This window comes from Lepidochelys olivacea (assembly GCF_965140295.1).
Source record: "Lepidochelys olivacea isolate rLepOli2 genome assembly, chromosome: 5".
In the NCBI taxonomy this organism is placed as follows: domain Eukaryota; kingdom Metazoa; phylum Chordata; order Testudines; family Cheloniidae; genus Lepidochelys; species Lepidochelys olivacea.
In genome coordinates, this window is record NC_140415.1 from 127009303 (window position 1) to 127024518 (window position 15216).

General features: G+C 43.7%; 1 protein-coding gene across 5 annotated transcripts in view; it reads right to left on the reverse strand.

Moving 5' to 3' along the window:
* Positions 1 to 10130: 10130 nt before the first annotated feature.
* LOC311520727 (cysteine-rich protein 1-like) overlaps positions 10131 to 15216 on the reverse strand; it is a 175809-nt gene continuing 170723 nt past the window's right edge. For all 5 annotated transcript variants that reach the window (XR_014711683.1, XR_014711684.1, XR_014711685.1 and 2 more), the window contains 2 exons: positions 15122 to 15176; positions 10131 to 10432 (listed from right to left, as the gene is read on the reverse strand). Coding sequence is in view for 2 of the 5 variants with exons in the window: in XM_084628439.1 (XP_084484565.1) it covers positions 10350 to 10432; positions 15122 to 15176 (138 nt within the window). In the remaining 3 variants the exon portion in view is untranslated. The remainder of the gene's footprint in view (positions 10433 to 15121; positions 15177 to 15216) is intronic.

A 15216-nucleotide genomic window follows, 5' to 3' on the forward strand; every position in this document is an offset into this window, starting at 1 on the left:
ACTCAATGCTTTTTTTGCCTCTGTTTTCACTAACAAGGTCAGCTCCCAGACTGCTGCGCTGGGCATCACAAAATGCGGAAGAGATGGCCAGCCCTCTGTGGAGATAGAGGCGGTTAGGGACTATTTAGAAAAGCTGGACGTGCACAAGTCCATGGGGCCGGACGAGTTGCATCCGAGAGTGCTGAAGGAATTGGCGGCTGTGATTGCAGAGCCACTGGCCATTATCTTTGAAAACTCATGGCGAACCGGGGAAGTCCCGGATGACTGGAAAAAGGCTAATGTAGTGCCAATCTTTAAAAAAGGGAAGAAGGAAGATCCTGGGAACTACAGGCCAGTCAGCCTCACCTCAGTCCCTGGAAAAATCATGGAGCAGGTCCTCAAAGAATCAATCCTGAAGCACTTGCATGAGAGGAAAGTGATCAGGAACAGCCAGCATGGATTCACCAAGGAAAGGTCATGCCTGACTAATCTAATCGCCTTTTATGATGAGATTACTGGTTCTGTGGATAAAGGGAAAGCAGTGGATGTATTGTTTCTTGACTTTAGCAAAGCTTTTGACACGGTCTCCCATAGTATTCTTGTCAGCAAGTTAAGGAAGTATGGGCTGGATGAATGCACTATAAGGTGGGTAGAAAGCTGGCTAAATTGTCGGGCTCAACGGGTAGTGATCAATGGCTCCATGTCTAGTTGGCAGCCGGTATCAAGTGGAGTGCCCCAAGGGTCGGTCCTGGGGCCGGTTTTATTCAATATCTTCATAAATGATCTGGAGGATGGTGTGGATTGCACTCTCAGCAAATTTGCGGATGATACTAAACTGGGAGGAGTGGTAGATACGCTGGAGGGGAGGGATAGGATCCAGAAGGACCTAGACCAATTGGAAGATTGGGCCAAAAGGAATCTGATGAGGTTTAGTAAGGATAAGTGCAGGGTCCTGCACTTAGGACGGAAGAACCCAATGCACAGCTACAGACTAGGGACCGAATGGCTAGGCAGCAGTTCTGCAGAAAAGGACCTAGGGGTGACAGTGGACAAGAAGCTGGATATGAGTCAGCAGTGTGCCCTTGTTGCCAAGAAGGCCAATGGCATTTTGGGATGTATAAGTAGGGGCATAGCGAGCAGATCGAGGGACGTGATCGTTCCCCTCTATTCGACATTGGTGAGGCCTCATCTGGAGTACTGTGTCCAGTTTTGGGCCCCACACTTCAAGAAGGATGTGGATAAATTGGAGAGAGTCCAGCGAAGGGCAACAAAAATGATTAGGGGACTGGAACACATGAGTTATGAGGAGAGGCTGAGGGAGCTGGGATTGTTTAGCCTGCAGAAGAGAAGAATGAGGGGGGATTTGATAGCTGCTTTCAGCTACCTGAAAGGGGGTTCCAAAGAGGATGGCTCTAGACTGTTCTCAATGGTAGCAGATGACAGAACAAGGAGTAATGGTCTCAAGTTGCAGTGGGGGAGGTTTAGATTGGATATTAGGAAAAACTTTTTCACTAAGAGGGTGGTGAAACACTGGAATGCGTTACCTAGGGAGGTGGTAGAATCTCCTTCCTTAGAGGTTTTTAAGGTCCGGCTTGACAAAGCCCTGGCTGGGATGATTTAACTGGGAATTGGTCCTGCTTTGAGCAGGGGGTTGGACTAGAGGACCTTCTGGGGTCCCTTCCAACCCTGATATTCTATGATTCTATGATCACTTCAGGGAATGGAAAAAGACTGAGCATCAAGGAATCTGGAAACCCAAAATGCAGGGTGTAAATAGAAACCTTGCTCTGGATTTTTCCATATCTGTACTGGAACTGCCTAGTGGCCACGGATGTTGTAGAATTCAATAGCCCGCCACTGGAAGTGACCTTCCCCTTCTCCTCTGAGCTCAACCCTGTGGTGCAACAGCCATGATGGCCCTGTCAGTCGCTATTACTGTCGGAGAGAACTGGGTCTTAGCCAGGTAATAATCAGCAGCTGGAGCTGTACCAGGAAGTGAACAGGTGGGTGTAGTGCATTCTTGTTGGTCCACCTTTCTAAAAGGTAGGAGTCTGCATGCAGCGCTGATTGGGTGGCTTCAAGGAGGTAAAGGTCTGGGTAACAGTGGGAAGGACAAAAAGATAATGGCATCGCCAGTGAGGACATTTCTGTTGTGATACCCCCGTTGAACTGCTCTTGTCTATAGAGAGTTGAAATTTTTCAGAGAGAGAGGGAAGTGGGGGGAGTGGGGTTTTCAAAAAAATTATCATTGTCCAAAACATTTTTCACCCCACAATCTCTGTCTCTGCTTCTCCTCTCACTATCTTTGCCCTTTAAATCTGGATTCAGTGGCTATAAAAAGAATGGACCCCATCAACACCTGATCCTGGGCACTCTCATAGAATCCTAGAATATCAGAGTTGGAAGGGACCTCAGGAGGTCATCTAGTACAACCCCTTGCTCAGAGCAGGACCAATCTCCAATTTTTGCCACAAATCCCTAAATGGCCCCCTCAAGGATTGAACTCACACCCCTGGGTTTAGCAGACCAATGCTCAAACCACTGAGCTATCCCTCCCCCAAATATGGAACACTTCACGAATTTGTGTGTCATCCTTGCACAGGGGCCATGCTAATCTTCTCTGTATCGTTCCAATTTTATGTAGCTGGAATAAATCCTTTCCTCTGTGGGAATGTCTAGAGTAAGGTACATGCTCTTCATGCCTAGAACCTGAATGCAGTGGAGAATCTGGGATGACCCAAGGGCTGGAAGTTGAAGCTAGGCAAATTCAGACCGGAAATAAAGCATTAATTTTTAACAGAGAGAGTCATTAACCATTGAAACAACTTACCAAAGATTGTGGTGGATTCTCCATCCGTGACCATTTTTAAATCAAGACTGAATGTTTTTCTATTAGATCTGCTCTAGGAATTATTTGAGGGAAGTTCTCTGACCTGTGCCATACAGGAGGTCAGACTAGATGCCCACAATGGTCCCCTCTGGCCATAGAACTGAGGAATCTATTCTACATATCTAATCTTTCATGGGAAAGAATTTCTTGTAAATTCTTCCATTCTGGCTGAAATTATGAGAAAGAAACAGGCTTGAGATGTCTCTAAATTATAGACATTGTGGGCCTGACCTTCTTTGCTATGATTTTTGTTTCTCTTTATCTCTGTTGCTCTTCCGCTCTTCGCTGCCACGTGCACTGAGTTATTCCCTGGAGCATCTTGCAGCTTGGCTAACCCCAAAATACATTCCACCATAAAATAAATCACAGTAGTTTAATCACTCAAGTAAATTACCCACAGAAAACTATCGTGTCACCTTAATTGCATCTCTTCTGAAGAAGCAGTGTATTAGAAGGATGTTTGGAACTCCCCTCCCACAAGTTATGGTGTGTCATGATCTAGCTATTATGGTTACAGAGGCTATAGCAACGGAGCTGTAATATTTTCTTATTATGCTTGTTCCCTGATAATACTCCCATTTCCCTGAAGGCTCCGCTTTTAAACCTATTACAAGGATTTTGGAAGATGGTACGTTATTTACCTTTCTCAGTCCATAGCTTACCACGTGCTTTTCTGCCTGTGCACGCATCCCAGGATGTTGTTGCACTACCAAACAAAGCCATGTACTGTAGGTAAAACCATTTACATAGTTTGAGGTCCACATTTTTTTTTTCAGTGAGGGAGAAGTCCTGGCTGAGTGCAGCAGACAGCCCATTGGGAAGGGAGGAGTAGGAGGAGGCTGTGAGGGGTTAGAAAGAAAGCTGGGCTGGGGTCAGAGCTTCAGCACTGTCCTAAGAGAAAAGGGGACAAGAGGTTCATCCTCCCAGATGGGGATGGAGCAATCTACTTCTTCAGGGAGCTCTGCTACAGCCTTCCTGTGTGAGTTTGGGCAAGTCACTTCTCCTCTCTGTGACTCAGCTTTCCCTCCCACTCTTTATTGGTATGTCTATACTGTGTTGTAAACCTAGGCTCAGAGTCAGGTTTGAGCCCAACTGTCCCTCTGGTCCACCCAAATCTTTCTGGATCGGGTCAGCAAGCACAGAGGACGGAAGAATCTCATGCACCACTACAGACTAGGGACTGAATGGCTTGGCAGCAGTTCTGCAGAAAAGGACCTAGGGGTTACAGTGAACGAGAAGCTGGATATGAGTCAACAGTGTGCCCTTGTTGCCAAGAAGGCCAATGGCATTTTGGGATATATAGGTAGGGGCATTGCCAGCAGATCGAGGGACGTGATCATTCCCCTCTATTCGACATTGGTGAGGCCTCATCTGGAGTACTGCTTCCAGTTTTGGGCCCCACACTACAAGAAGGATGTGGAAAAATTGGAAAGAGTCCAGCGGAGGGCAACAAAAATGATTAGGGGACTGGAACACATGACTTATGAGGAGAGGCTGAGGGAACTGGGATTGTTTAGCCTGCAGAAGAGAAAAATGAGGGGGGATTTGATAGCTGCTTTCAACTACCGGAAAGGGGGTTCCAAAGAGGATGGATCTAGACTGTTCTCAGTGGCAGCTGATGACAGAACAAGGAATAATGGTCTCAAGTTGCAGTGGGGGAGGTTTAGGTTGGATATTAGGAAAAACTTTTTCACTAGGAGGGTGGTGAAACACTGGGATGCGTTACCTAGGGAGGTGGTGGAATCTCCTTCCTTAGAGGTTTTTAAGGTCAGGCTTGACAAAGCCCTGGCTGGGATGATTTAATTGGGGATCGGTCCTGCTTTGAGCAGGAGGTTGGACTAGATGACCTCCTGAGGTCCCTTCCAACCCTGATATTCTATGACCTGGGTTCTAGGAGCCACCTGCAGGCGGGGTCAGAGCTTGAGTCCACTGTTTCTCATGTCCAAGCCCTGTCATTTTGCAGTGTGGACAGTGCTCAAGCTGCAGAGCCGGCTCAGGTCTGCATAGTGCAGTAGGGATGCATTAGCACAGTTGTGAGACCTGGGTCCAGCAATTGTAAGCCCAGGTTTACAATGCAGTGAGGGTGTTCAAGTGCGGGCTTGGAAACACCGAATCCATATCCCACCGGTCTGGGTTTACAATGCAGTGTAGATGTACCCTGTCTATCTTGTGTATTAAGTCTTAGTCAGTATAGTACTTAAGCATGTGATAGAGTTACACTGAATTAAGAATGCTTTCCCGAGTCAGGGCCTTAGATTGTAAGCTGTCTGGGGTAGAGGCCATCTCTAATTCTGTGTTATGCAGTGGCCAGCAAAATGGACTCCTGATCTCACTTGGGTCCTCTCTGTGCTAACAGAACATAAACAACTGATGCTGGTCCAGTGTCCTTGCTAAGTGCCTTATAGAAATGTAGGGCTGGAAGGGACCTCAGAAGGTCATCAAGTCCAGCCTCTTGTGCTGAGGCAGGACCAAGTAACCCTAGGCCATCCCTGAGAGGGGTTTGTCCAACCTGTTCTTAAAAACCTCTAGTGACAGGGATTCCACAACCTCCCTTGGTAACCCGGCCCAGTGCTTAATTATAGCTAACTATGGCCTGGTTCTGAGGGCCTCCTTCATGGACCTCCGTACCGTCAACTCTCCTTTGAGTTGTTGGGAGTTGAATGAGCTTATTCTTTCCCAGGATCTGGCCGTATATTAGCACTTCTACATAGATCAGTTAAAAAAATCATCTGAAGGAGTAAATATCTGTGTTAAAAGGTAACTCCCTTACGCAGGGGGAGGACTGAGAGTGAAGTCTCCTTAAAAGATAATGTGGGATGCCCATAGTTAACATATCAGCCTGGATTTATTTATTTTTATCCTTGATAAAACATTTAATGTTGCTTAATTCTGCCCCAAGCACTAAGCTGGCTTCCCAGAGAAGAGACCTGTCATCTGAGCTTTTGATGGCTAAAGTTCCTCAGACAGCTGTGTTCAAAATCTCACTTCAGAGGACGGTTTTGTTTGTGGTTTTTTTTTCCTTTTTCTTTTTTTTCCTTTCAATATACTCCACAGACATCTCAGTTCAAAACCTACATAGGAAATTCCCTGGAGGATCTTGCTGTAATTTGTGGAATTCAGATTCCTCCTAGTGATTTTTTTGTACTGCCTTTTAAACACTTGTGATAAATAGTTTTTCATGTTCAGAGGGCTACAGTGTCAAAGCCATCAAGGTAATCTCACTGCCCTGTGCAGGAGCTGGCATACTTTAGCAGCACTTCCTTTCACACAGCTAACTATCCAAACAGCATCTATCGGCTCAAGACGAGCCCAGCAGCCTCATTATAACTTTTATTGTTGTTGTTTGTTTGTGTTAACCACTCAGGAGCCATGAGAGATCAGGACTCCGCATCCTATTCCTGGCTCTGCCACCGGTCTGTTGGGTAACCTTGAGTAAGTCGCTGCCCTACCTTGTGCCTCAGTTTCCCCTCTATAAAAGGGAGATAATGACTGACCTCCTTTGTAAAGTGCTTTGAGATCTACTGACAAAAAGTGCTATGGAGGAGCTAGGTATTCTTGTTAACAGTATTTCCAACCCCAAGCACTCAGAAATCATGTGTCAGGTCCATCCAAAATTATGAGATTAACAATCATGAGCTGCTTTTAAAAAAAAATACATTTTGAGGTTCTTTTTATTTACTTTCTGGTTTCCGAGCCTTTAGTGTGCACGAAGGTCACATTTTCAAGCTTTCCACTGCAACCATGAGGGCTGGAAACTTACTTTTTCTCTTGCATGAAAACTGAGATTCTCATGGAATCACGTGACTCCAGCTGCTGGGGACTTAAGAAAAACAGCAAATATTGCAATAAAATCCCACTTTACCCTGATCCTGCAATTGGGCCTGTGTGCGTAGGTGCCTTTGCCTGCATGGTGAAATCAATGACGTTCCAGGGAGGAACAAGGGGCCACCTGCTTTGAATCACATTCAACATCAGAGCCATGGAGCATTAAGTAATTGATAGTGCGTTGCTGGACTGTTGAACCTATGCTGAGCCACACTGACTTTAGCAGAGCTCCATGCACATGCTGCGACCTGCCTATATGCTGGGGGCCTTAATGTGTAAATATGAGTGAGTTCTAATCATGTAACTGAAAAAGATACCCTAACTGATCACATGAAGGATTGTTTGGTGGTACTGAAGAGAAGACCTAAGGCTCTGGGTACATGCTAACAGAGTTATATTCTATGGAACTGGTATTGCGGTAGAATAACCAAACACGAGACATACATACCCGTGTTGATTTGGCACATCTGTACTTGAAAACAAGATCACAGAAAGGCCTTTAAGTACCATACCAAAGAGAAGTTAAGAGCTTCTGTGTATCAGTCCATAAAGCGAGGTTTATCATGATAGATCAATGCTACTCATTGCCATTGCTGTGCAGTGTTCGTTTTTCTGAGCAGATCCAAAAGTCAAGTGCATTCTAAAGGGATGTGAAGCTGCGGCTTCTCCAAAATCAATGTTTCAACTATTGCTGTCAAGGGGCAGGCATGTGCCCTAGCACAATGCAAAAGCTGGTGGTGACGGTGGTCCCTGAAAAGTAGAAATGCAGCTCAGGTGCCGAGTTAATTAGAAAATGGGGCGGGGTCCTCATGGAAAATTTGTACTGTTTGTCGAAAAACCCTTGTGGCTGAAAAGTTTTGGGGTTTCAGGTTTTTAACAAGAAAGCCACATTTCCCCCAGAAAGCAGATACTTTCTGCCGAAATGTTCATTTTGTCAAAACCCCAATTTTCCATCAAAACCCAGGTTTTGGGGAAAAAAATTAAATAGAAATGTTTTGGTTTTCTCTTTGCTTTTCATAATAATAATTAATAATAGAAACACATTGTGGATAATTTAGGAGGAGAAATAAATTCATTTCCCATGAAAAATAATTGGCATTTTGGATCAGCTGTACAATTTAGCCTTTGGTGCTAGGCGATCACACCCAGAGGCTTTGGTGTCCCAGTGACTTATTTTAGATGTTTTTTCTTGATTTTTGTAAAACACAAAAAATGTGTACACTGGTTGTAGCCAATCAGCAACGGCTTATCCCAGCGGTTGTGGGTTGGGACCCCAGAGTTGGCTGCAACCCCATTTTAATGGGGTTGCCAGGGCTGGCTTAAACTTGCTGGGGCCTAGGGCCAAAGTCCAAGCCCGAGGGCTTCAGCCCTGGGGGGCGGGAGCAAGATTACAGGCCCCCTGCCTGGGGCTGAAGCCCTTGGGCTTTGGTCCCTCCAGCCTAGGGCAGTGGGGCTTTGGCTTTGGTCCCCCTACCAACCTGGGTGGTGGGGCTTGGGCAGGCTCAGGCTTCGGTTCCCCCCTCCTGGGATCCTGTAGTAATTTTTGTTGTCAGAAGGGGGTTGTGGTGCAATGAAGTTTGAGAACCCCTGGCCTATCCTGTGATGTGATTTGCAGGAGGACATAACGTTATCTAGATTTTTAAATGACCACCCTAGTATCTAAGCACCTCACAACCTTTAATACAGCATCCCTGTGATGTACATGCAGAGAATTGAGGTGCTGAGAGATTAAGGGCTTTGCTCAAGGTTACACAGTAAAGCTGTATCAGAAACAGGAGCTGAGCTGAACTCTTCCTGAATTCTATTACAGTGCCTTAACCACAAGCCATCCATTGTCCAGGTTGTTTTTGCCTCTTGTATCCTGTACCTAAATGAGGTGCAGTTAACTGCTCTAGTTACTCCTATCTGCACAAAGTAGACTGAAGCCACTTACAAGGAAAAGTTATCTAATTCTGGAACGCAGGTTAATTGCATCAGAGTTGCTAAAAATATCATCCTCTTGGTGTTTACCATTTGCATGTACCAGTAGCTAAGTTCAAAAACGATACCAGGCAACTGCCAACTGGATTGTATGATTTTCAGAGGGAAAAGTTATGTGAACTTGTTGCATAAAATATTAAACTGAAAAAGGTGAGAATGATTAAAAATGATTAAATGATTAAAAAATCATGATTAAAAAGGTGAGAATGAAAAAATTAATTAAAATTAATTTAAAAATCATGATTAAAAAGGTGAGAATGATAGTGAAAGAAACTCTGAAAATTTGGAATGCAGATTGAAGCAGAAATGGAGAAGTCCATTTCACATACTGAAATGATACCACCACTTATTCACAGTGACATCTATGGCAAAAATACAGTAATTAGGAGTTTTCAAGCTCACTTTGGCTCATTGGAAGCCTAAGCACACATTAAAAATCCATCATCTATTTTACAAGGAGTAGAGATTTAATAAGCAAGGCATTCATAGATTTAATAAGCAAGGCATTTCAGTACAAGAACATCACATCTTCCATTCTGCTGGAGTTTCTTTCCATTAATTAATTTTAGTCTGCTTTTGTATAAAAATGCCGATGAATTGGTATTTCTTTGAGTAGGGTGTGGGTGTGTGTATATGATGTGAAATTCCTTCAGGTCTGATCATTCAGTACAATGGAAGAATGTGGAGAAATTGAGGGGGGTGTAAAGACCCACAAAACTCCAGTTATATGAATTAGCAAAATTAATTCAGAAATAGACAAAATTACAAGCTATCTGAACAATACTTGTTGGGGGAAACAAATTATCAGTAATAGAGGAGCCTAGACTCTGACCATGGACATCAATGGCCCTACTCTCGTGCTTAAAGTTTAGGGAACTGAGTCAGGACCCTGGTTGTAATAGGAATTTAGGGTGACCACTGGAGGCATCCGTGATTGGGCAAATGCAGAGACATACATGCGTCTTTACAGGACTTAAATACTATCACTGGGCTACTGTTCCATCCATTCCAACTCACGTACACATGAAGACAAATTGCACCATGATAGAGATGACCATTTCAGTAGAGTAACCAAGGCATGTGCTGACATTCCCAACAGCTGCCAGTCAAAGACAGATTCAGGGAAGAAAGCTGGGGAAATATTGATAGTAATGGGTTCCAAGCTTCCAGCTTTTTGCCCTACTGGAAAAGATGAGGTGGAAAGATTTGTACATCTGAGCTGTCCAACCAGGGAACAATTGGAGACACCTATTGATCATTGCTGAGAAAGTTTCCACCTGGAAGTCCATTATACTGGTAAAGAGATAATTATTTACAGATTTCAGTGTCAATTCAGGTAACAGATGAGTAAACCAACAATTTCTAAGCTGTTAGAAAATCAAGTCGATGCTATGAATATGTCCCCTTCACACAAACAAGAATATATCCCATTAAAATTCATTGTAGCTCATTAAAATTCATTTATCACAGCACAATTTTAATCTGCAGTAGGAGGGATTTCAGTTTAGAAGCATGTTCTCTTATGACTTGTCTGGATTATCAGTCATTCTCAGAAGCAACATTCTTCTTCAGGTACATTTTTCTTAGTCTGTGGGTAAAAATACAATGCCTTCTTGCTACTTTATCACAGTCCAGTAATGAGTCTCCGAGTTTTGAATATTAAATGCAGGGCCATCTAGGAGCTGTTCTGGTTTCCCACTGGAACTTTGGAAGAGGAAGCTGCCCCAAGAGATGAGCGAGACGTTGGCCATCTTGTTCCTTTAAAATAACAAAACAAAAATACCAAGAGGACAAATGAATAAGAAAGACCACAGAGAGGAACAAAGGGAAATGTTAAATTTCAGGGGGGATGGGTAATTAAAAACAGAAACGTATTGTAAAACCTAATCTTGCAGTGTTGTCATCTTTGAAAACCTCATCAAAGATTCCACTTGCTATTAGGAACTGGAAGAAATTATGCCTACTCTCAAAGCACTGTAGAAGCTTTGGCAAGCTGTTCAATTAAAAACTGAACTCTCATGAACTTCTCGGTCTCAGGAGAAACCAAACTAAACATGAGCTCTGATAACATCCTCTTCAACATGGAAGCTCTGTATCTTAATTATTGGGTCCATTTTGGCATAGAACAGCACTGTGGAATACCTCTTATGTAGGGAATTTAGTCTGATGTCATAAACAACTTTTGCAGTGTCAATCAGGAGGAACAGTTTCTGTGGTTAAAAAAAAGGAATCCACTAATATTTCTGTGTATAAAAGCACTGGGTTGGGTTAACAGTCATTCCTGATGTCATGTTGTTGCACTAAGGAATGGGTGTTGGTGAAAACATTCACGAATCCTGAAATTTTTGATGAATTTAGCATGAATGATCTTTTTTTCACAACAGAAGTTGACTATTCATTGTTCTCCTGCTTAAAATGGTTCAGTCATCCAACCAGATACCAGAAACATTACCATGTGACTGAGATGAGCCACCACACAACACAAATAATACACAGAGACTGTCCCAAGTGATCAGTTCACAAACAACACGTAGTCCGAAAACGTTTTGTGTAAACTCTTCTATGAATAACCATATAAAGAACGGTTTAAAAGGGGCTTAGGCCTTTTCTACACCTACAAGTTGTACTGTTTTGAATCCGCCAGTATAATTAAAGTAGTACAACCCCCTAACGGGGATGTCATTGTGCTGTTCTAAATGTGCTTATAGTAGTACAATTAATTCCCACGCAGAAAGCGGAATAAAATATGCTGGTATGAGGCACCTTTGGACCATTATAACAACATCCGCAACAGGGGCTGAAGTGATATTGGTAAAAAAAATAAATAAAAAATCACTCTCTTAACCGGCATAATCATGTTGGTACAAAACCTGTGGGCAGGCCAAGCATAGGCCCATAAAGAACAGTTCAGTGTACACTGTAAGCTCTTCAAGGCAGGGAGCATCTACTGCTCTGTTTGTACAGCACCTAGCACAATGGGACCCCACTCTTGGGTGGCCTTTAGGCACTGCTGTAATAAATGTGGTTATTAATAAGAATAATTGGTTGTACAACCAATGGGTGAATTTGTTTCTCATGGCAAACAGATCTATCCCAATCTACAAAACTTTGGCTATTCTTGTCCTATGTCCTTTTTGAGACAGGCCTGGCAGCCATGCAGTAGTTTTGTGATATGTGAAACACCTCCAGATTCATTTTGACTTGAGGCTTCCACTTCTGGACATGAAAGGCTAGTGCACTACCCAGCCTGCCATCGACATTCTCTGAACATAATGCAATTTTACAATTTCTTTTTGGATCAGAGGTCGAATGCAAACCTTGGGCTTGATTCTCATTTCACCAGTCTACATGAACTCGCATGGAAAGGAGGCTCTGTCCTGGGGTTTAGGAAATGTGGATCAGTTCCTGCCTTTATTTCAGATATCCTTTGTGACCTTGGGCAAATCACTCAGTTTCTTGGTGCCTCAACTGGGCTTCCACAAAGTATCCTTTTCTCTCACCCGTTGTCTGTCTTGTCTATTTAGACTGTAAGCTCTTGTCTTTTACTGTGTGTATGTGGAGCACCTCGCACTAGGAGGCTGTGATGTTGGCTAGGGCCTCCATGCCCTGCTGTGAATAATAATAATAAATAACTGACTTCATGGAATTTGCTCCTGGTTTACACTGGTGTAAATGTAATCAGAATCAGAACCTCTGCTGCTTCTTTGCAGGGGAAGGCTGGCCTTGTTGTTAAGCTTGTTGCCTAGGTCCCTTGAGTCCTGGGTTCAGTTCTTGCTCTCCCACAGGCTTCCAGTGTGACCTTAGACAAGTCACTTCATTTCTCTGTGCCTCAGTTCTGCATCTGTGTAATAACAATTCCCTCCCTCACGGAGTGGTGCTGAGATAGTAGCGAGGAGCCCAGACACTCTGTCTAGCAGGGCAATATGGAAAGAGCTGGGAGAAACATTTCGGGCAAATAGAAATTTTGCCAAAAAATGCATTGGGGGCAGGGCGTGTCTCCAAAACTGTTTGCGAACTTGGATCAGCTTTGCCTAATCATTTCCGCCAAAAACACCCAGAAACCATTTTTTCCTAAAAAGAACATTTTGTTTAGACCTTTTTCATTTCAAAATGGCATTTCGTTTTCACATTTGGCCAGTTTAAATAAAAAAGATGAAAACCACCTCAAAAGAGCCACATCGAAACACAACGCTAAAAATAAGCATCACCGTCATCATAGTTTCAAATCGACTAAAATGGTGTGGTTGTTTCAAAACAAAATTTTTATTTTTTTAGAGGTTTTTCAATTTGATAAAAATTTGAGGGAAAGTGATTTTGTTTCAAATCGAACTGGATTTTGAGGGAGGATTTTCTGGCTTGGCCCCTGAACCAAAAAATCCATTATTCACTTAGCTCTGAACATGAATGCCTATGCTGGAGCTGGATTTCAGAACCTGTCCTATGTCCTGGGTAGGAAACTCTGCTATGATCAGGATCTGAGTTTGAGTGCTAGCTGGGAATGGAGCTTCGGCCTTGCACAGGTCCACACCTCTGAAAGGCATTCTCCTCTTTTAAATGCAAAACAGTCTGCACAAAATTCATGGTGCTTCATCAGATGGACATCAGGGCAAAAGTAACAGGAAAAGCTCCAATCATTTTTCTTAGATAACTGTCACCTTGTATAATTCTTCCTAGCATGGGAGTGAAGGCCTCACACACCAGTGGGAATGGAAACCCATGTGCATTATAAACTGTTCCTCTGGAGTTGGACTAGACCTCACTGACTGAGGAGCAGGCACGGACATTTTGAGGTAGAATGAGTAGCTCCTTCGGGCTCATCTCTCTCCTCTCTTTCACCGATGCTACATGAGAATGAAAGGAGCTTTGGACTCTATCCAAGTGGATGCAAATCAAGCCAGTCTGCAGTTTCTTGATGAATTTGTTTGCTTGAGTGTTTGTTTGAGTGTCAGCTACGTCTAGGTTGACCAGATGTCCCAATTTTATAAGGACAGTCCCGATATTTGGGGCTTTTTCCTATATAGGTGCCTATTACCCCACACGCCCCGTCCCGATTTTTCACACTCGCTATCTGGTCACCCTAGCTACATCCCATTGTTTTGTGAATATCCCCGACATCAGCCAGGGAGGACGGAAGTGAGGGTAAAACAGCAATAATAATAATAAGGAGGCCCTTCGCATTTATTACATATAATACTTGCCTGATCCTTCTCTTGCTGTAGGTCAGGAGTAACTACACGGCAGCACAATGCAGTTATGACACTGTAAAACTGGTGCGAGACGCAAATCCAGTGCCATGTGTTAGAAATGCAGTACAATCATTAACTAATTGCAGATTGAGTCCTCCCGACACTGGAATAGGGTTTCTTCAGGTGAGTAAGGGTTTGCAGGACTGGGCCCTCTGTGAGTGAGGGATTATTACCCCCATTATAGAGATGGGGAAACTGAGGCAGAGAGATGAAGTGATTTTTCCCAAGGCCACACATATTTATTATTATGTGTATTATGGTAGCAACTAAAGGCCAGTGCCCTGTTGTCCTAAGTGCCATACAAACATATAACAAGGAGACAGTCTCTAGCTGGAGAGCAAAGATTAAAACTCACAAACGCCTAAGACCTAACTTTCCACTCATTCCTTTAGGCCATGCTACTTCCAACAGCCCCCTCTGTTGTGTTCTTTCTTCATGCCCTAGAAACATTTGCTAAGAATATGTGTCTCAGAAAGGCATAATGAAACTGGAAGGTGTCAATGCAACATTAAATATTATTAAGGATACGATTCTGTCATGGAGGTCATGGATTCTGTGACTTTCTGGAACCTCCATGATTTCTTCTGGAGTAGCTTTCTGCCCTGGAGCTGCCAGAGCAGCAGCTGCTGGAGCAGCTGATCGGTGACCAGCCCCAGGGCCGCCAAACAGCTGACTGGCAGCCAGCCCTGGGCCACCGGAGCAGTGGCTGAGGTTGGGTTAGCCCCCTGGAGCTGGAGCAGCTGCAAGCCCCTGGCAGAGCTCTGTTTGTCTTCCCCCCACAGGGTATTTTCAGTCAAAGTCAGGGACAGGTTGCGGGCTAGCGTGAATTTTTGTTTATTGCCCGTGACCTGTCCCTGATTTTGACTAAAAATACTGTGACAGAATCTTAACCTTAAATATTATTGATTGCATTTTCAAAGGGGCTTCAATACAATATCTAAATTTGCACTTGCAAATTTGCCTGCATAAATTATTTGCACTTCAGCTTGGGATTTCTGTGCACAAATGAGATTGTTGACTGTCTAACTCTTATTTGCTCCCACAAATGTTATTTATTTGGGAAAATTCATTCTTGTTCCATGCACAAATGACTGTTCCTGGAAAACAGAGGGCACAGATTTAGAGGCTGCTTTTAAAAATCAGTCCGTTGAATTACAGGATTACAGTGAAGGGTGATCTAGTGAGTAAGCAAGGATGTTACCTCTTGGTCCAAAGTGCTGCAGGTAGCAGTGATTGCAGTAGGGTTTGTCATCATACTGTGAAAGAAGAACAGCAAGGTTTAGTGACAACTAAGGA